At 39.9% G+C, this 20,746-nt stretch overlaps 1 protein-coding gene across 4 annotated transcripts in view; it reads right to left on the minus strand.

Moving 5' to 3' along the window:
* Positions 1-818: 818 nt before the first annotated feature.
* Positions 819-20,746, minus strand: part of fmnl2a (formin-like 2a) — a 56,927-nt gene continuing 36,999 nt past the window's right edge. The window contains exons 7-27 of one of the 4 annotated variants that reach the window (XM_017470002.3): positions 17,690-17,798; positions 17,443-17,519; positions 16,922-17,015; positions 15,935-16,009; positions 14,225-14,335; positions 13,916-14,065; positions 12,575-12,676; positions 12,111-12,423; positions 11,388-11,588; positions 8,186-8,310; positions 7,763-7,965; positions 7,216-7,450; positions 6,848-6,916; positions 6,681-6,761; positions 6,463-6,592; positions 6,160-6,323; positions 5,947-6,048; positions 5,761-5,856; positions 5,192-5,315; positions 2,940-3,039; positions 2,341-2,479 (exon numbers count right to left, since the gene is read on the minus strand). In XM_017470002.3, coding sequence (XP_017325491.1) covers position 2,479; positions 2,940-3,039; positions 5,192-5,315; positions 5,761-5,856; positions 5,947-6,048; positions 6,160-6,323; positions 6,463-6,592; positions 6,681-6,761; positions 6,848-6,916; positions 7,216-7,450; positions 7,763-7,965; positions 8,186-8,310; positions 11,388-11,588; positions 12,111-12,423; positions 12,575-12,676; positions 13,916-14,065; positions 14,225-14,335; positions 15,935-16,009; positions 16,922-17,015; positions 17,443-17,519; positions 17,690-17,798 — 2,662 coding nt within the window. In that variant the 3' untranslated portion in view covers positions 2,341-2,478. Of the gene's footprint in view, positions 2,480-2,939; positions 3,040-4,319; positions 4,420-5,191; positions 5,316-5,760; positions 5,857-5,946; positions 6,049-6,159; positions 6,324-6,462; positions 6,593-6,680; positions 6,762-6,847; positions 6,917-7,215; positions 7,451-7,762; positions 7,966-8,185; positions 8,311-11,387; positions 11,589-12,110; positions 12,424-12,574; positions 12,677-13,915; positions 14,066-14,224; positions 14,336-15,934; positions 16,010-16,921; positions 17,016-17,442; positions 17,520-17,689; positions 17,799-20,746 lie in introns of those variants that run through there. The other 3 variants (XM_017470004.3, XM_017470005.3, XM_017470001.3) reach the window with 3 other exon arrangements.

The following is a 20,746-nucleotide window of genomic DNA, read 5'->3' on the forward strand; positions in this document are numbered from 1 at the left end:
CATGTATGTAAGCAGTATGTATACTCTTGATATGATGGGACAGTAGTGGCTCTGGGCTTCAAATAATAGATTGTCAGAGAGAAATGCTAAAATACATTGTACTCTGAATTAACCGCTGCATGTTGTGTAGAAAATCTCGAAACTTGCTTTCTCAAGTGTAAAGAAAAAAAACAAACAGACTCCACTCAGCAGCCATAGATCTCGTCTCATGTTCAGGAAGTAAGGCTGGTGGTTGTACCTTTGCTTTCGTTCAGTGTTTCATGTATTGTCTGTAGCTAATAAAGAATTTTAAGTTTAAGTTTATTATAACATTTTTTAATCTAATTAAAGATCTTGTATGGTAGCACTACTTGTATTGTTCTCTGCTTGATATATCGCTTTGCTAGAATTTTATCAATTGTAAGTCGCTTTGGACTTTGTTAAATGAATAAATGTAAATAATGTAAGTGTAAGTTTCCATCAGATACATGTCATACATGTCACTGGTCTATTGGAAGTTTTGCATATCCAGTCACAATAGTAAAGCCACTTTTTTTTGTAAAAATAGCTAGATAGCTTATTTTATATGTTTTTTTTAAAGCTTAGGACAAAACTCAATATGATGCTCAAAATGCTACAGCTAACCCACATCGTGTCTCCTGCATGTTTATAGCTGATATGATTTGATCCCTTTTAATTTTGCTACAAAAGGGGCGGGGTCAGATATGTCACAAGCCACACCCCCTTTACGTAAAGTGAAAAACTAGGAACCTTGGCTCTTCAGCCTTTACAACAGTCTCTTATCCATCTGTTCCAAACCAGTGAGCTGTAACGCAGAGTTATAGTTATGTAAATAGTTTATTCAATCATTGGCATGGAAAAACTGTAGCTCTAACACAATGTGTTATTAAAATCATATTCCGCTAGAACACCACAATGCCAAAAGATACATTTTTGATTAGAGGACAAGAAGACATGCCAGTTTGATCCAGGTCTATAGAAGAAATGGAATGCGTAAAGGACATGAGATCGCAGTATACAGAGAGGCGTGTCAGTATTACTTAGACGTAGTGAGGAGTTATATGGCGTCAGACAATGCCAGTTATTCTATTGCCTTAATACTGCCAGGCAAGCGTAAAATCGGAGCCCTCTGCTAGGTACTTAATAAAAGATACAACAAATTCATGTTTAATTAAATATACAAAATGAAAAAAACAAAAAAAACAACCTATAAGTTAAAATAACACACGAATGGAGTAACAAGATGATGAAATCAATATGTACAATATTAACCTTATGCTAATGAAGGTTAAGAATTTTTTTTTTATATTATATATTTTTCTTAATGCAACCATTTTGTAGCAAAATATCTGTACAATTAAAAAGGCTTTTTCTTACATAGAGCTGGAAGCTGAGAAAAAGAAGTGGTCTGCATAAGCCACATTGAGAACGTCTGGCTTCAGTGGTTGAATAATCTACTTCAAATGTGTTAGTGGAGACCCAGCGCAAGTGCCACTGCATTATTGATCAGTACTTTTTAATGAATGTTCACTAAAGCTGAATCAGGTGTCTGAGGTGGTGTTCTTTTTTCTTCTTCTTCTTTGGCTTGTACTGTAATTGTACTAAAACAGTCGTAAATATTGGATCCAGTCAGTCTGCTACAGATTTTGTATCATCCCACTGAAGGTAGGCCACTCCCTAAAAGTCGAGTGGCATCGGGCACGACCTTATTAGTCACGTTACTGTTATATATCTTGGAGACGGTTCGTTTCATGGCACAACACTAAAATATTTGAATGTTTTCATGTAACTGAGCTGAGAGGATTTTGGTCTGCTAACACTGCTGAGTGACTATACTTACGTTATATACATTTCACATTAACTTGGAACCACCTACTTTACACAATGTTGTCGTTCATAAATGCTACATAGCCTTTCCATTGCTTCCTGATTTGCAATACACTCAACAAGCCTGTAATCTTTAAGAATACACCTAGCCCTTGTCCACAGAGGAAAAAGTGTTTTTGAACAACATTGTGCAGTAAAAGCAATATAGTAATTACCACTGGAATGTACGAGTTCACTACGGATTTCCATACTAGTGTATTTCCATCTGTATGGAAATAATATTCATGTGCAGTTTTACTAGAGACACTGTGGTGAACGAGCAGAAGCTCCTATTGCTTGCAATAAAACAATACATAATAAAAGTAAAAAGACCATCACACAAATGTTAAATTCAGGCACTTGGTCAAAAGAAACTTGAGCTTTTGGCCTTTAAGACGAACTTCCTCACGCTTTCAATCCTTCATCAGGCCTTTTCACACAGAGAGAGGCTGACAACCTCTCATTCACTCCCATCTCAACCAATCACATCCACTCTGCCTTTGTTACATCACCAGCTCAGCGTTGTTGATTGGCCGTAAGCTCTGATCATCAAAACGTCTCCGGACACTCCTCCTCACTGCGTCAGCGCGCCTGTAAGGCTGGTTTCTTAGATCTGATGGAGGAAAAGACCTGTCAGTAATCATGTCAGAATATTCTTACAAAGGCTGGGTGTGCTGGCAATCAGACAAAGCAGCTTGAGCTTAACAGAAAATTACTTCAATTATTATTATTATTATATTTTTTCAAATCAATATAAATTTAGAACTGGGTGTCTTCACACTAAAATACCTTTCTCGTTAATAACTGCATTGCTGATCACACCCTTAGAAGTTCATCCCTTTGGGGAAATGCTTGTTAAACAGACTACTCAAGGTGACATTACTGTAGACTCTACTCATTTAGAACTTCACACATCAGATGAAAAGTCTAGCAGGGCTGTTCACTGGACCAACTATTTGCAGTCCTAAAAGTTAATCTTGATTAGCCCTGACATGTTTTAAGAATGATGTACAGGGAGAGATGAGGGAGAAAGGTTAGGTAAAATAAAGGGATAAATAGAAAGGGATGCTTGCCAGGTTTGAGTACCATCCATCACCACTGGGGTGCTACTGGACGAGTTCCTTACCCTCGAGTGCACATTTGGAAATTTAGTAATATTATTCTTCTTTAAGGCTGAGAGGAGAGGAGACAAAAACTGAGGTTAAAATAAAGTAGAGGTGACCGGACAGAGAGGTCGCCAAGCACGCCAAGCCAAGCTGCCCAGGGGTAAGAGATCAGAGGGTAAATTTGCAAGACAAGTCTTTAGCTGTGTGAAGAAGCACTCTAATGGCTATATGAAGAGCGCAAACCGACATGGAGCATGAATGAGCAGAAGTACTTTAACTGTCAACACTCAAGCTGCTTTGCACGTTGACCTCCAGCATCACGCCATTGAGCGAATACCAAAATATGCATGAAAAACCCTCTGATAAAGAGAAAGAAACTGTAATGCATAGAAGGATTACTTGAGGTGCATATCTGTATTTAAAGATGAATAAAATGCGCATGCTTGCAGCCAAATAAAGGCATTCAAATAAAAGCAAACCATCCAGCATTTTAGAAAACTGATGCAAAGTATGTTTCATGCAATAGGTGATTAACATGACACTAAAGCAGCTAGCTGGAACAGGAAATTACACAAGCACTTCCTGTATATCCAAGCTCAGCTAGAAGGTGAAGTACCCCTGGAAGGGAACAGCGAAGCCACTGAATGAAATGGGATGGTGTGAGTCAATATCATGCAAACAATGCAAAAACAACAACAATTATATCATACACACATTATGATGGACTGATGAAACACTCAAGCAAGTCATAAGGCCACAGAATTAGCCAAAATGCCTGGAGATGCATATATACATTTTTTAATGACTTATTTAAAACTGACAGCAGAGGGTGCTTTAATCACAGTGATTCAACACACCCAATCTGGCACACATTTAACCTTATTCATAGTGTAATCAGTGCAAATGATTTGGCTGAAACTGACATTTCAATCTCCTCAATATTACAAACAATGTCTAGTTCTCTGGCATTGTTGGCTCATCGTGACATTCGCCTTGCTCTCATTGGTGTTGATGGTTATGCTACACTGATGAGTACGGATTTGTGATGATACACTCCATGCAGAGGAAGCTGTGATGAGATCACTCTCACCCCCCAACCACCTCTCTTCATGCAGGGTTTTGGAGTGAAGAAAATGGTAGACATGGTGATTATGGACACACCCAGAAGACATAACACACCCACACACGCACACACATGTACTTGGACCACATCCAAAGGAGTGAGTGAGTGAGTGAGTGAACCCAAATGGAGGACAAATAACCTGTACTCCCACACAGTAAAGTAAAAGGTGAGGTATGAAAGGATGGATTGAAAAGAGAAAGAGAAAGCATGCTATTTCTAGCAACCTTTAAGAGAGAGAGTGTAAACTTTAACAATGGAGTTCCTCATTGAAGAAGCGCGAGCCCCGTTTGGCCGTGCGCGCCGTAAAGGGGACAGTCTTCAGCACTGCATTCGGACAAAACAGCCACACACACACACGCGCGCGCACACACACACACACAAGGACACAAACACACAACATAAACAGTTAACCAGCCAGCACAGCAGCTAGGATGTTAGCACAGCTACTGCATCTTTAGCAGCACGGCACCATTAACACAGTCTAATGGGTTAATAACATGTTCTACTGTCAGCTGATCCTAAAATAAAAATAAGATGAAAGAGATGTAACAGGGCAGCATGAGAGCCTACTGCAGCCAACATTCCACATCTATTCATTACACACTCAAGCTTGTCAGGTCAAGCCCTGCTTTGCAATTAAGGAATGTTTCTCAGTGAAAGAGATCAATGAAGGGGCAGCTACCTAAAGTGACCTACTACAGATCGGATTCTTTTTATTTTTATTTATTTATTTTTTAAAAATTATTATTATTATTATTATTTTTACACATAAATCATGTTTTATCTCTCTTGTATTGGACTATTTATCAGGATGTCATTTAACAGTATCAAGCCAAGAGCTTTAGCTCAGTTATTGACTGTTAGTGATTTAAGGTTGCCATGTTAAATTCGGACACTATTAAAAAGCGAAACTTCTGCATGCACATTTATCTAGAGCACTGCAGCCAATCCCAGCTAGGGCAAGAAAATAAGTAGTGTGTGTGTGTGTGTGTGTGTGTGTGTGTGTGTGTGTATGTGTGAAGGCGTGTCTGTGCACAGAGGAGTACCGATGTTCATCCTGTGAATGTGTGTGTAAAGAAAGCTGTGTGCGTGTTACCAGTGATAATGTCCTCAATGGTCCCATCTTTTCCCTCGTAAACATGCCGACTGTCCTTCACTTGCTTCTTCCTCAACTCAGCTATCAGCTCCTGCTGCTGTCGTTTATTCTTATGAGAGGGAGACTGAACACACACACAAGCCAAAACAGTTTCTCAGTGTAACAGTAATTACTGAGCAGAACTCGTACATACATATTATACTGTTAGGGTTGGAGGTTGGGGGTACGATTCCCGTTCGATTCCTGTGTGTGTGTGGAGTTTGCATGTTCTCGGTTTCCTCCGGGTACTGCGGTTTCCTCCCCCAGTCCAGAGACATGGATGGTAGGCTGATTGGCATGTCCAATGTGTCTGTAGTGTATGAATGGGTGTGTGAATGTATGATTGTGCCCTGCGATGGATTCGCACCCCGCCTTGTACTCCATGCTCCCTGGGATAGGCTCCAGGTCCCCTGTGACCCAGTAGGATGAGCGGTATAGAAAATGGATGGATGGGTGGATATATGTCTCTCGATTCTTGGTCAGGAGAATACAAACATAGCGTATGTAAATACACACACAGCATGTTTTACCTTCTGATTTTCCTGCTCCATGGCTTCTTGCTCTAGCAGCTTTTCCATCAGTATCTGCTCCTGCCTTTTCCTCTGCTCATTTTCCTCCTCTGCTTGCTGAAATAAAGATGTACATGATTTCTGTGTTACATACTGTATTTGGTTTCTGTGTTGGATATTTAGAAGGTGTCGGACTGCTGATTTTACCCTGTATGTCTTCACAAAGCGCACGAACACGGGGAAGAACACTGACGGAGGCATGGTTTTGGAATTCTCCCCAAAAAACTTGACTACCTCATCAAAAGCATCCTGAAAGGGAACAATAGTCTCACTGAACAGAATATACAACACGACTGGCAACGAGTCTGACTGGCTATAATTACATAACAAAAACAAGACCTATGGATGGATGATCTGTACCTGTGCAATCTTGGCATCATCCTGTAATTTCTTGAGCTTGCTCTCATTGAGATGTATGAAGTCTTTGAACAGCGTGTTGTGCCCATGCATGCTATACTCTCTCCTAGTTAGATCCATTCCTCTCTGGAGCTCCTTCACATCCAGCAACACATTCTCTAAAGAGACTACGACACAGAAAAAACAGACAAACTTAGAAAAAAAAGGGAAAATACAAATCTTCCACGGTATACTCTCACAACTTAGAAAAAAGCTAAATGAGATGTCTCATTAAATGTATTTCATTTTGTTTTCTACATATTGTACCTGCCGCCGCTTTTTCCACATAATGGAGCTCGTTATAGAACAGTGCCACCTGCTGGTACTTCTCCTTCACTACATTTGCAATGTAGTGCAACAGTGTAAGCTTCCTGTCTGTTGATTTGGTATCTATTAACTGAGAACACAAAACCAGGTTAATGTATTGAACATGCTTGAATACTTACTGAGACAGTAAGTGGATACGGAAAACAAGTGCGTCTTACCAAGTCTAAACTCTGAAGTTTAAATCCATACACTGCCCCTCTTTTACTGCTGTTCATGTAGTTCCCAAGAGCCAATATAATCTGCAAGGGGAGAAAAACAGGAACGTTTCAGTGAGAACCTACAACCAGAGAAATAAAAGCCATCTCTGCGAAAATAGTACACTAACCTCCAGGATTTTCTTGAGTTTCTGTGAAGACTTGATGGACACAGATGCTGCGATAATTGCGTGCAGTTGCTGATGAGTAAAAAAAAACAACCAAAGAATAGAGAAAACTTCAAACAGACACTTTGTCTGGGTTTCATAAGCACGCACAGCCAAAAGAGACTGAAGTGAAAAAGGTATGAGAAACCCTCTCTTACAGAAGTCTAGATTATTGGGAAATTATACAGTAAGCTATAGAAAACAATAAGAAAAATATGTAAATACATGGATGCTAGTGACTGAGTAAAAACATAATGAGGCAATACAGTAAATACAGATATAACAGCAAGTATTTATATAAATGTAATTGGTGACAAATGTTTAATACTTACAGGAGTGAGCATTTGCACACTCTCACCAAAGTTCCCCACAAATGCCATAATAGTCAACTTCTGCACGAGGCGCTCGATTTTGCTGAACTGCATCATGAAGCGGTCCTCATCTGTGAGGTTTTCCAGTGGCTTTCTCTCTTTCTCATACTGCCGTAACATTTTGACCTCGGACTCTGTGGGGATAAAGCGCAGCAGACACTCCACAAAGTCCACCGGCAACATCCGCAGGTCAAACCTGAGAGAGGCGAGGAGAGAACAATGAAACGGCTGAACGCGTGTTTTACCAGGTTCCTCCATTAAATCGAAGTGTGTCTGCAGCTTTTCCACAGACAGGGAGAATAATAACGCTCTCAGGAAAATGACCTTCACGCTGTTTTCAGAGGACTGTGGTGGTTAATCTTGTCACACAGAAGGCAGCAGTAATGAGCATGCAGGCTCTAGATCTGAACAGTGTGAGTAAAATGTACTGAATTGAAAATCTTCTGTGAAAGTCCTAGGGAAAAGTATGATTGTTTCCACAAGTTATCTTCAGCTTAATTGAACTTACATCTGAATTGCTTTGCAGATTTCCTCCGGAGTCTTGCCCACTTTTCGGAGTGTGATGGCCAGATTTTTGGCCCTGTTTGAATCCAGTAGTGAAATTTTATTAGGAAGCTTCTGGATGGTCTTCTGCTTGCTAGAAGTGACATCAATAGCAGGGCCCTGAGCTCTTGTCTTAAATATCTCCTCAAACTCGTCTACATTCAGATCCTAAAGGAATCAAGAGAAATGGGGCATTACAGTTTCTTCAAATCTTCAGATAGAAAGTGGGAAGAGTTTGGTGTCATTCTGGTGTCAAATGCAATAAATAAACTCAGTAGTATATTCTTATACGTCAGTGCACATCATTTCTACACGGTTGTCACTTGAGTGTGCACAGAACACATCCAAATTGTGGAATTCAAATTTAGTGGAGTGTGAGAACTTTTACCTCCAGTATCCTCTCATCATCGATCTCATTGAACACAGTGCCATTGATTTGGTTGGGCTTCAGTGCCACCCAGTTAAACACCGGCATTCGGAATTTCGTTTTGATCGGCTTCTTAATCTTCACAGCTGCAAACCACAAAAAGCGCAGGTATCTTATTCAGCATACATTCGCCATTTCACATTTCAGAGCAAACACTACATAAATAATGTGGTGACAGACACATTGTGGAGCAGGGGAACTGTGGGGAATAAAAGAAAAGGGTAAATCCTGCGTATTGACACTGAAGTTCCATGGCAACAATGAGAAACAGGAGCCGTATGGAGAAACAGACTCAGTCATAGTGAGGTGACAGTGAGTGAATAAGAGTGACTCACTTTCTTGCCACTAACCCATGGTAAAGATTCTATTGTTGGACTGAGTAGCCTTATTGTGGGGAGAACTCAGCAATACTGCAGCTGTGCACTAGAGTACAGACTATAGGGCATGATGTAAGCGTATCCACCTTACACAGTGCATATACCAGGGGTGTCCAATCTTATCCGGGAAGGGCCGGTGTGGGTGCAGGTTTTCATTCCAACCGAACAGAAGCCACACCTGAGTCTATTGAAAGCCAAGCTCAACTGATTAAACAGGTGGAATCAGGTGTGGCTCCAGATAGGTTGGAATGAAAACCTGCACCAACACCGGCCCTTTCCGGATAAGATTGGACACCCCTGGCATATACAGATGGGTGACAACGTAAAGGACAAAACAACAATGTCTAAGGAAGGTGTTGGGTCATCATGAACCACCAGCTGCTGGAATCGACTCTACACATCTCTGGAACTGCAGTACTGGGGAGATGAACTCCATTCTTCCAGATAAAGGTGGTGGAGAGCTCTGACTAAAACGTCAGCCAGTCCAAAATCTGCACACAGAGATCTATTGACTGGGATTTGCTTCATTTTCACACTCATCAAACCATCCAGTGGATGGTTTGATGAGTGGATGATGCCCTGTGGATGAACGTATTAGCATCCTAAAAGAGATCACTCCTATCAGGATAGAAATGTTTCTTCATATGCAACCTTACTACACAACTCCCTCTCTCCAGTTGTTAATGGGCCTGTTCTTGCTGACATTGCAAGCCGTTTCCTTCCATGTGCGTCACCCGTCTGTGTATGTAGTATCAGGGTCAATAGGGGGAGAAGTGCCACCATGGTGATATGGATGGATGGAGTAGAATAAGAAATCCAGCCCGCATCCTGTACATTATCTGCAGGTTATCAGTTGTGTGATGCAGTGGCCACGCTGTGTCTGTGTAGCAGGCTGCAATCTTACATTTGCACAACAATTCACTTACAGTGACATGCCAATGTATTTTAACATGTAGCATACAACACACACTTTAAAAGAACACACAAAGTGGCATTTTTAGCCTCTAAAGTTTACAAATAATGACTACTAAATTTTTACTGTGTCTAGCTGGGGCTGTAAGAAAAAAATCTCCATCAAAATCTGACAATGTAATGGAGAGACTGAGATAATACTATAGAACTGGAATCATGGTTAGTCTGCCTGTGGATCCCACAATTTCCGAGTAGTGTCATGGAATTCGACTGCAATGAACAAGTATAGGAATAAAGGCCTTGGGTCTCATGGAACATGTGGTTTCATACTTTGGCATCCACATACTGTCATTTGCTGAACTGTGCAAAGTGAGGTCTAGAAAATGGTCCTTTTTTGGACTGAACAGTGAATGGACTGAAGGAAAAATTTTGCATTAGAGCATGTAATTTTATGCCTGGCTTCAAGTGATACATAAGCTGCCTTGGAGCACCAGAAACTGATGGGAATTCTGTTGATTGTTATGCCTTTTGGGACTAAAAATGCCATCTCAATAAATTCTACCTATAAAGATGAAACACTGTAAGAGCACAAGCACAACACAGAAAACCTACAGAACAGCTTGATGGGTCCCTCTATGTTGGCACAAAGATAGAAGAGAAACAAAAAGCAAGAGATTGGTAAGAACGACAGAAAAATAGCCTTCAAGATATGATCAGCTGTCCCCATTTGACTATAATCATTAAATGTTATTTTTGCTCCGTAAACAGTGGCATGGTCTCATCGCAGCTGATTTTCAACTTGTCACCCTATGCTGTCAGAGCTCAGCATTTAAGAATGACACCATTAAATTGGCATGTGCTTCTCCGTGACAGTGATTCCCAACCTTAGTGTTTATCATTGCATCACAAGTGATGATTTGCTTTCAGAAATTCCTTTCATTGTTAATTTAATTCTTTCAAAAGAGATCACAGGTACATAATAGTCAGAGAATTCACACCTAATCATTGATACTTATAATCTCTGTTTGGTCTAGATTAGGAATATTCCCCTCATACAGGAAACATTTGACTACGTGTGAGTCAGCTGCGTCTGACCAAACGGCCTGGCTGGGAAGTTAAATAGTGCTAAGCAACAGTGAGTAAATACCCACAGCCTTAGTGATCATTATCATGTGCTGCTGAGAAGAGTAGTAAGGCCCAATTTACAGACTAGGCTTACTGCGATAGTCTGTGTTCCTGGTGTTGAGGCCACACACCGATTACCTTACTTGCCCATTGCGGCACTGCCCCCACTGTAGTTTTGCCTTTTTATAGTAATAAAAATCATTTAGTTCAGTTAGATAACAGACACTACAATTAAAAACTGAACGCGTCTGCTCAATTCAGCATGAGCCGAGTTGCAGCACAGTTCAGCAGGAGTCAGATTTCATTTATCATGTAACGGAGGAGAGTGAGGCGAGCTGACTGACAAGACGATGGCAGAAGATTTGGTTCTATGTTTAATATAAGCGAGTTTGTCATTGTACTGTTTTGTAGTTGTGTTTTTCACCCCCCTGTGTGTTTTTTTTTTTGTTATTGTTAACAAGAGGGTTTATTCTAGGCACTGTGGCTCTTGCTGCTATAGTCAGTTACAGCTTTATTACTGGATATCCACAAAGCCATCTCCTTTAATTACCAGTACAATTCTTAAAATTGCAGTCTCTGCAGGATACACATCTACATTTTCAAAATGTTAATTAAAATACACCATTAAAAATACTGGTTAGAATGTACACTGAGTTTCAACTCCTGTTAATTCTGTGCCGCTGCCTTCTGAGATGCTTGATGAGATGAAAGGGGATGATGTGACATGACGCCTGCATGGCGAGTCTTACCTGAGAGACCTGAATTGAAGATTACAGTGGGGGATCCACAGCCTGGCAGAGGTGGTGCCATAGGTGGTGGAGGTGGGGGCATAGGGGAAGATTCCTCCCCGGAGATGTCAGAGCCCGGAAGAGGGGGAGGTGGTGGAGGAGGAGGAGGAGGAGGAGGAGGGGGTGGCTCAAGAGTAGCTGATGGACCGTTTGGTATTGAAACTGTAAAACGCAGAGGAGAAAAGAGCCAATGAATGAAAATAAACAAAGAGATCAGAAAGTACATGAACATGGAGCAACAAAAAAGCTGAGAAAACACAAGAGAATTACATAAAATGGCAAAAAGAAAAAAAGCACCACAAAGAGCAACAAAGAGAGAAAGATGGAGGGAAGGAGAGAGAGAGAGAGAGAGAGAGAGACAGACACATGCTATGATAGCCTGCCAAAAGTTATTTCTCCCATGGAGACTCAATTAGCAAGACCAAATATAAAATCTTTTGCTTTCTATTTCACTTGCTGTGTGCCACAAAAGAGAACTGCTGGAGCTGAAGGCAGCCATGACTCTTATCATTTCCATTTAAAAGCTTGTAAAATGCTGTAGTAGCACAAACAAACATTGCATATTTTAAATGAAGTTTACTACAGTTCAGACATCAGTGTACAGGTCAGGATAACGGAGTATTGATGCACTAGTACATGATCCAACTCTCTGACTGACCACAGAAGTACATCTAAATCACTCACGTGACGCAGGCATAGGTGGGGGTGGAGGTGGTGGCATGGACATTCCCAGTTCTACACCGCTACCTGGTCCCAGAGGACCCATCATGGAACCCCCGGGTAGACCCTCCGTGCCCGCCAGCAGGCCGTTAGTGGATGGAGCAGAGGCCAGGATGGCAATATCCCCGTCTCCTTTCTTCTGGATCTTGATGGTTCCTTGCTTTTCCAGTTCATGGATCTTTTTCTCCAGATTACACTGCCTCTGGATAGCCTCATCCTTCTCCTTCACCATCCTCCTCAGCGTGTGCACCTGTGAGCTAGCATCCTTGTAGACTTCCTGTACCCATTTGCAAATAAATAAAAGCAAAGAATTCATACCAATGTTCTCAAATTGTTTTGTTATATTTATATGTCAAGCTAAACGTTAAAGCTAAATTTGGCCTGTAGCAAATCTAAAAACAGGGATAAAGAGGCAGGGAAACTCTCACCCGTATAGAGTCCAGTTCCTTGTTCTTATGCATTAGCTGCTTCTCCAGTTCTACAATCTTTGCCATGGCTTCATTTTCTGTGTCCTGTAACTTCTCTGTCATCTACATTGGGAGATTAGGGACATGTTCACAAACAAAAACTAATATTTTTTGCTTTTTGACTAACATGGCTTGTGTAAATTAAGAGAGGATCAAGATAATTTAATAATAATAATAATAATAATAATCTTAAACTAATAACTGACCATTTGCATTTAAAATAGAAAACTGTCTGCAACATTCAAAGTAATATATTTACTAATATTCTTGTGGTAAATTTGTTCATCAATAGCAGAGATACACAGCAAACAGCCCATATTAATACGATTTTTGGGAACTGCTAATCCAATCATGGTTATAGACATATGAGCATCTACTGGCCTGAGATCAAAAGGTTAGAGGTACAATTCCAACAAACCACATTTCAGCACAGTAATTTCTGTGAAATGTTAACCAGGAAGAGGGCAACTAATCAAACTGAAGTGTTCAAAAGATACTTGATGCCTACCCTGAAATGGCTTGACTTCAAAGCTTTGAGATGCTAATCTTCAGTAGCTGGGGCACTATTCATGTAATTTCTTTGTCATCTGATTAGATGAATTGAGGAACAGTCTTAATTGATCTGATTTGTTTAACAAAGTCCATTGCTTGGTTGGAGGGGGAAAAAAAACAACCCTCAGGTTTGTTCCCAGAATCATAAGGGGACTTTTAACTTCAGGCCAAGAGCCCCACAGGCCTGCATGTTTTCAAGTTTTCCCTATTCCTAACACTCTTTGTTCAGCTTATAAGCTAACTATCAAGGTTCAAGGTTCTTTATTTGTCACATACATATTAAATACGTGATGTAATGTAGTGAAAAGTTTTTTTCTTAGTTACTCGTCCTATGGCGCAACAACGAACAGACCAAACAACAAACTATACAAACACATATAATAAAAATAAAATATAATAAAATAATAAAATACAGTAGACATAATACATTTAATAGACTGTAGAGAAGATGAAGTGAATAAAACAATAATAGAATAGAATATGTAGAAAGCAAATATACAGAGTTGTGAAGTTGCAAAAAAATTATCATCATCATCCAACTCTCAATATGATCAGTTATGTCTGTTGGGAGCAGAAAAAACTAAACACATAGGATACACAGAATCTTCTAGATGTTAAACTCTTTCCAGAGGTAGAGGTTTTAAACAGACAGATGAGTCAAAGACATTTACACGTAAGGAAATTTGCTTATTTTTGTTCTCATGGTCTCGGGGAAAGGAAACTAAAAGGGTGTCTAAACACGGCACTCACATGAGACATGCTCTCCTCCAGCTCCTCCACTCGTTCCAGCGCCGCATTCTTCGTCTCGGCATCCTCCAACAGAGCTCCCACATCGAACACGTTATCCAGGTAGGCCTGGATCTGCACTTGCAATTTATCGCTCTCGGTGTGCTTCAACTTCTACTCAGAGCACAAGGAAACAGAGAGAAAGCAACCAGGGGATGAGTGTATCTATGAAAATCGCGAGTGAGAAATGCTTTAACGGGTTGGATTTTTTCCTTTCAGACAAAACGGCCAAATAAACCTGGAGTTTATATCACTGTACTAATGCATACTCACATCCAGGTACTCATCCAAACATAGTTTAGTGAAGTCATACTGTAGGTGCACTCTGAAATTCATATCTTCTACTGAGTGGACCACAATGTTTATGAACTGCATACACGCCACCTGGAAAGCAGTGGAAAGTTGAATATTATTAGGTAAAATTGTAAAGAAAAAAACAATCAAATAATAAATGGTGACCAAATACAGAGTGCCTAGTTACTATACCCAGGATAGTAAAGCATGCAAATCAAATTCAAGAGTCAGCAAAACAATGTCAGTTTAAAACTAAGATACATTTCCCCCCTCTTTTTACATGGCAACTATTACATAAACAAAATAACCCTTGTACTCAAGATCCCAAATGAAATGTAATGACAAGACAAAAATATCAGTAACCTGTTGACCTGACAAAGGTGATTACCTGTTAAGCTACAATACTACTATACAACACCAGCTAGCTAGAACTAGTGTATGTGATGATGCCCTACCAAAGTCACTGAAATTATTTCCCTTTTAGCAGGTAGGGTAAATCATATGCCCACTAGAGTAACGTTATTAAATATCTCCATTACCCTATAAAGGAACTGCTGTATGCTGTATGTATGTAGCAATGTGATCAAATTCTGAAATGACTCAAATTTATCACATCGCAGGAAAATCAAGGATTTAGGAAGCCACCGATAGCAATATGGATTTGGACAGTGTTCTCACCTTCCATTTAAGAAGGAATGAATACATGGGAAAATCAATGTATATTTGGAAACATACACTACATGACCAAAAGGATGTGGACTACTGACCATCACACTGATATGTGGGCCTTCCCCACACGGTCACCACTGTCTAGATCGTCTTTGTTTGCTTTAACATTACAGTGTCCGTTCACTGGAACTAAGGGCCCTAGACAAAACCTGCTTCAGCAAGACAATGCCCCAGTGCACAAAGCGAGGAAGACATGGTTTGCCAAGGTTGGAGTGGAAGAACTTGAATGGCCTGCACATCAACCCCACTGAACACCTTTTTGGACACGTGAACTATAACACGGACTGCGCCCCAAACCTCCTCATCTGACGTCAGCGCCTGACTTCAACAATGCTCTTGTGGTTGAATCTAGTGGAAAGCCTTCCCAGAAGAGAGGACAAAGGGCAGACCAACTCCATATTAATGCCCATGGTTTTGTAATGGGTCAGGTAGGTGTCCACATACTATTGGCCATATAGTGTATACAGAACATACTGGGGAAATCTGACAGGGGACGATCAGGTTTCACAGACTAATGTAGCTGACTAGGTAGGAGAGCTGACGAAAACTGCTGTCGTTTCTCATAAATAAAGACTAGACTAAAACTAATAATCAAATGACTAAAACAGAACTAAAGCTTTCATTGTTTTAACACTGCAACAAAACAGACTAATTTAAAAACTTGAAGGCAGGTGCAAAGGGACTGCTTCTTGTTTTTAGAGGGCGTTTCTCATACATAAATGACTACATGACAGTGAGTTGTGACTTTAACAACACACAAGAACTAAATACACACAGGCCAGCTGAGACTAACTTATGACAAACGAGATGAACTGTAATTGATGGTTTATTTAAGCAGCACATTGTAGCAGAAATTTACAAGTGAATTTACTGTTCAGTAACAATCTACTATTACAAACTAGTAATTAAGGGTTTAAAAGAATCCACTGGTAGTTGTCTGATATGGGTTTGGATAAATACCATGAAGTCAATGTTATTGTCCTCATTCCTGAAGTGCTCCATCAGCTTCTCAAAGCGTTGATTTTCTGAACAAACCTTTAAAATAAAGCACACAGTTCCATTTTCGTTAGTTAATATGCATGAATTTGTGCGAGACACGCTTGAAAAAAAGACAAACACATGCATACTCTACAATAAACAAGAAGACTGACCAGTGACCTTGGATAAGGTTACTGTATTACACAGATACAGGGGAACAGAAGGAAGAAAACAGAATGTGAGTGCTTGAAAACAGAGAGCCGTATAAAAGCTAACTATCCAATAAATCATTGTATGTGATTTATTAAAGATGGTCTTTGTGAAATTCATAAATAAAATTCATTACTGCAGTTGTCATGTAAAGCAGAGAAAGGAACTCTGAACTACAGTTCCCAGCAGCCACTGCACCTCACTGCATCACAGTGACATGACCACCTGCACCTGAATCATATTCTTGTTAATGAGCACTTATGTGTATATAGCCTCAGTTTGCACTGCACTCTTTGTCTTATGTTTGTTCTTTCTTTACCTTTGTTGCTGTGTTTAAGTCTCTGGTTTTTGCCTCATGGTCATAGAGTCTTTTTGTGTTTTGTTCTTTATTAAACTTTAGTAGGTTCAATAAAGACTTGCATCGCGCTCCACCTTGAATTCGTGACCGCAGTAAAGTCTGCTGTCACAGATGTCACAAAATGTCCATCCCCACATCTGACTCCACCCTCTTAACACAAGTACTTATGCATCATGAATCGCTTTTTAAGTAAAAGGGGCAAGGCAAAGGTCAGGGTGGAGCTAGAAAATGCAAAGGAATGCCATGATGAAATATGTGATATTGGTGAATATATATGGAGTGAAATGAAATGAAGAGAGAGAGAAAAACAATTCTAAATAGAAATATTGCACAGGAGGACAGGACTTTCTACAGTGCAGTGTTGAAAACAATGGTGATATGGGAACAGTCCAGCTCTGTACCTCTTTAAAGTTATCAAAAGCAGCGAGAATGATCTCATGCCCCCCTCTGACTAGACACACAGCAGCCAGCAGCTCCAGTACTAGCGCTTTGGTCCTGCAAAACACACACAGAGAGAGCGAGAGAGAGATAGAGAGAGTATATTAGTGCTATATTTTATGTTTCAGGTTTAGGTTTGAAATCACATCACATTAAACAGCAAACACAGCAGAGGTTTTAAACTGGCATGACTACTACTGTGGTATCAATGTGAAGTGACACAGACACAGAATAAGTTAGGAAGCTATGCACATGCAAAACTGGGCACACCCACATACACAGATTAGGAGCTTGTCCTGTTGCAGCTGCCGATATTTATGACCCTGCCCGAGGACTCGCAACCTGCCTGAATGAGAGTGCGGCACATGCTGGGAAAACTCCATTACAAAGCAGGTGTTTTCAATCTCCCTCTCTAAAACACTTTCTCCCTTTCTCCCTCCAGCGGGGGCACACACAACCACACACACCATTTACAATGCGTTACCTGGGGTTCTTGTTGTTCAGACTTAGTGCAATTTCATTCACAGCATGAAGGTGGGACATAACCATGTTGAAGCCATACTAACAAAAAAAAAAAAACAACAACAAAAAAGTGAGCGATACATTAATGAGCACAGAAGGATGCCTGAAATTTATTTAAACACCCAAACTGAAAAATGACCTGTCAAAGTGTAAACAAGAGAAAACAAAGCGTATGTCAGCAAATTATATGTATTCTGAGTGGTGTTCACCTGGTAGTTCATAATCGCTCGTAGGCACATAATGCAGACGTGAACGTCGTCTTTCTTACACAGCAATCTCGAATTCTTTAATGTTCTTCTGCTGGGCAACGTATTACATCTGAGAAGAGAGTTAAGAGTGGAGGAAAAAAGTTTCACAAAACAATGAAGGGATAAATCGCTTCCCTACTAACAATCAGATGCAGTTTGGAAAAAAAACAAAAAAAACAAACACACATTCTAGAACAAAACTGTTAAAATGTCGAGAAGAGACAGGCTCAGAGAAAACCAAATGCAATATCGCAATGCAACACTGAAGCGCTGAATGGTAGCAGACTGACAAATGTTGTCACGGTGACAGCGGTGGACTCTAAAGTAAAATATAATGTTTATTATGCTCTGGAGACTGCTAGCACACCGACCATAACTTAAATTACGCCGAGGACATTAAACACAGTAGCCTGCAAACAGTGGAGCCTCTGCTGTGTAGAGGGTATTGTCTTAACTCGAGCTGCTTCACACACATATCACTTGCACTGTGTACAATGGCAGCATCATTGGCATGCATAGCAGAGGTCTGTGGTGCTTTGTAAAGGCAGAATGAGCTCAAGGATTTTATGTGCAATACAGGGGCACACAAACAAAAGTTAAACAAAAATAAATATATGCAAAAAAAAACCACACACACACACACACACACACACACACTGATAGAACCTTCATGCACATCCATTCAGACTTAATGCATATTAACTGTTCAGTATGTACGTTTATCTTTCTATTATTGCTAGGACATTGACATAATTATTAATGCAGATTATTAATGCACCTAAACCTAACCCCAATAAACAAAATGGCTCTTGTAGTTTCATAAAATAAAACCTGCAGTTTCTGTATAAAGCAGTTTTCCTCATGGGGACCAGCCAAATGTTCCAGCAAGATCAAAACTGTCAGATATTCCAATCCTGACAGACACACACACACACTAATAGGTTATTTCTGTCTTGTCATAAGGCGAGCACCCACACCCACCTGCACTGGTGTCTTTTTGGAACAGACAGAGACATGTTTCCGAAATGTCTTGTAAACCACAGGCTTGCACATACACATGAGCCTGATTGTTCCTCATTCTTCACGTAAAACATTATCATGCCATTCATCATTAAATGTTTTTCCCTTAATTATTTATGTATCCCCGGACCTGCTCTTTAAAATCTTTACTAATCATTTGTAGAATAATAAATTACACGTGTACACATGAATATGCAGTTTGAAAACCCGCCCACATCCTATTACAGAAAACCCCATTTGCATTGCCATATTCTTGGCTACTTATTATTTATCACTGGCATTAGCCAAATTGAAGTTAGCCAAATAAATAAATCAGCCTCGAATAATATGCAGTGTGCTTTGTTGTTGATGAAAGCACTGAGACATTCTCTGTATTATATGGAAAATGGAAGATTAAGCTCTGTGTTAACAAACATGTCTCGAGTGGTGTGTGGAGATGGGGAGGGTGGTTGCCTTTGAGGTGGGGTCGAGCAGAAGGATGGGAGTTGGGAATTCCTTCAGGAAGAAATGGAGCAGTTATTTGGCGTTTTTTTTTGGGGACTCTCGAGGACGGGTGGTGGACAGTATAATTTAGAGTTTAGTCTATGATTATACTTGATTATTGTATTTTCCCTTTTTTTTTAAATTGTGTGTATTTTTTATTATTATTTTTATTATTATTTTATATTTATTTATTTATTTGGATATGTGAGTTTATATTCTATTGACCACAGGGGAGTTCGTGGGGGGACCAGGGTGGGGTGGGAGGTTGGTAGGGGGAGGGGTTATAGTGGGGATTTATGTTAATATATATATATAATATAATGTTTGATTCATTATATATGTTGTTTGTCTCTTTGTGTTAACTTGTGAATTAATAAAAGTGTTAATTACAAAAAAAACAAACATGTCTCAAACCCTAATCTGTTTAATCTGGAATCAACCATCCAAAAGGAGGGAACCCAACTCACCATGTTTTTGTGTGTAGGGGTCCTCAATAACAAAATTGGAACGTTAAGTAGAACTCTGCGCCAAGAGTACCCAAGCGTTTTCGCTTCTCCCTTTTACCGCAAACATTCACAACACTGTCATCCTCATGTTTATGTTAAATACATACCTGCGAGGATGAAGTACGTTTGTTATGTTTGCTCCTTCTGTTCAAAACAGAAGCTACACCCCCACACATGTGTATACTTCCGGAGAGAACAGGGTGTTGTGTAATTGTGAGTAATTCGTTAATCATAGGAATGGAAGTCTGATAATGTCCTCTTTGATTTCTGTAAGGCTATTATTCATAGTCTGAGTTTATACCTCATGCTGTGTAGACCAGTTTTGACACGTTTGTGCTATGACGGCTAGAAATTTACCTTACATTCTCTCATTATGACACACTACAGGTCAGGCAGATCAAAATCCGTTTTGTGGGTTTTGGCAGGTTTATGCTTCAGCAAAACTGCTTCTGAGAGTCAAAACAAACTTTGAAAAGGGTTAGGTGAACAGGAGAACAACGGTAGAAGCATTTCAGCCGCCCATCAAATGAACAGGCAGGAAAGCATACAGCAAGGAGAAACAGCTAAAATTCATTTTGATGTAGGTCTTTTTAAAAAAATAAACGAATAAATAAATAAATAAATAAATAAATAAATAAAATATTCAGAATTTTCACTGAGATGAGGATTTAGCTGTTTTTGACAATGGCCACATCTGGGGAACTGATTTCTGTATTATGTTAGGAATAAAACATAAAACTGGGATGGCTGAAGCTGATTGTTTTCCGACAGAATCATGTCCCTAAGGGTTTTTTATTCCTCTTATATGACAGCAATTTGCCAACAATTACAAATATTGAACAACATCTGACACCTTTTAACCATTTACGGTTATGCTTAATGTTGTGAAACAACCACGAAACAAGTTTGTTCCTATTACAGCAGCTATTAACAGTGGTTCCCTCATCAGCTTCTCTTTTATCTCTCTTCAAGTTAATGATACAAAAAAAAAAACATCTCTTGTAACGTT

The sequence above is a fragment of the Ictalurus punctatus genome, chromosome 6 (assembly GCF_001660625.3).
Source record: "Ictalurus punctatus breed USDA103 chromosome 6, Coco_2.0, whole genome shotgun sequence".
Lineage (NCBI taxonomy): Eukaryota > Metazoa > Chordata > Actinopteri > Siluriformes > Ictaluridae > Ictalurus > Ictalurus punctatus.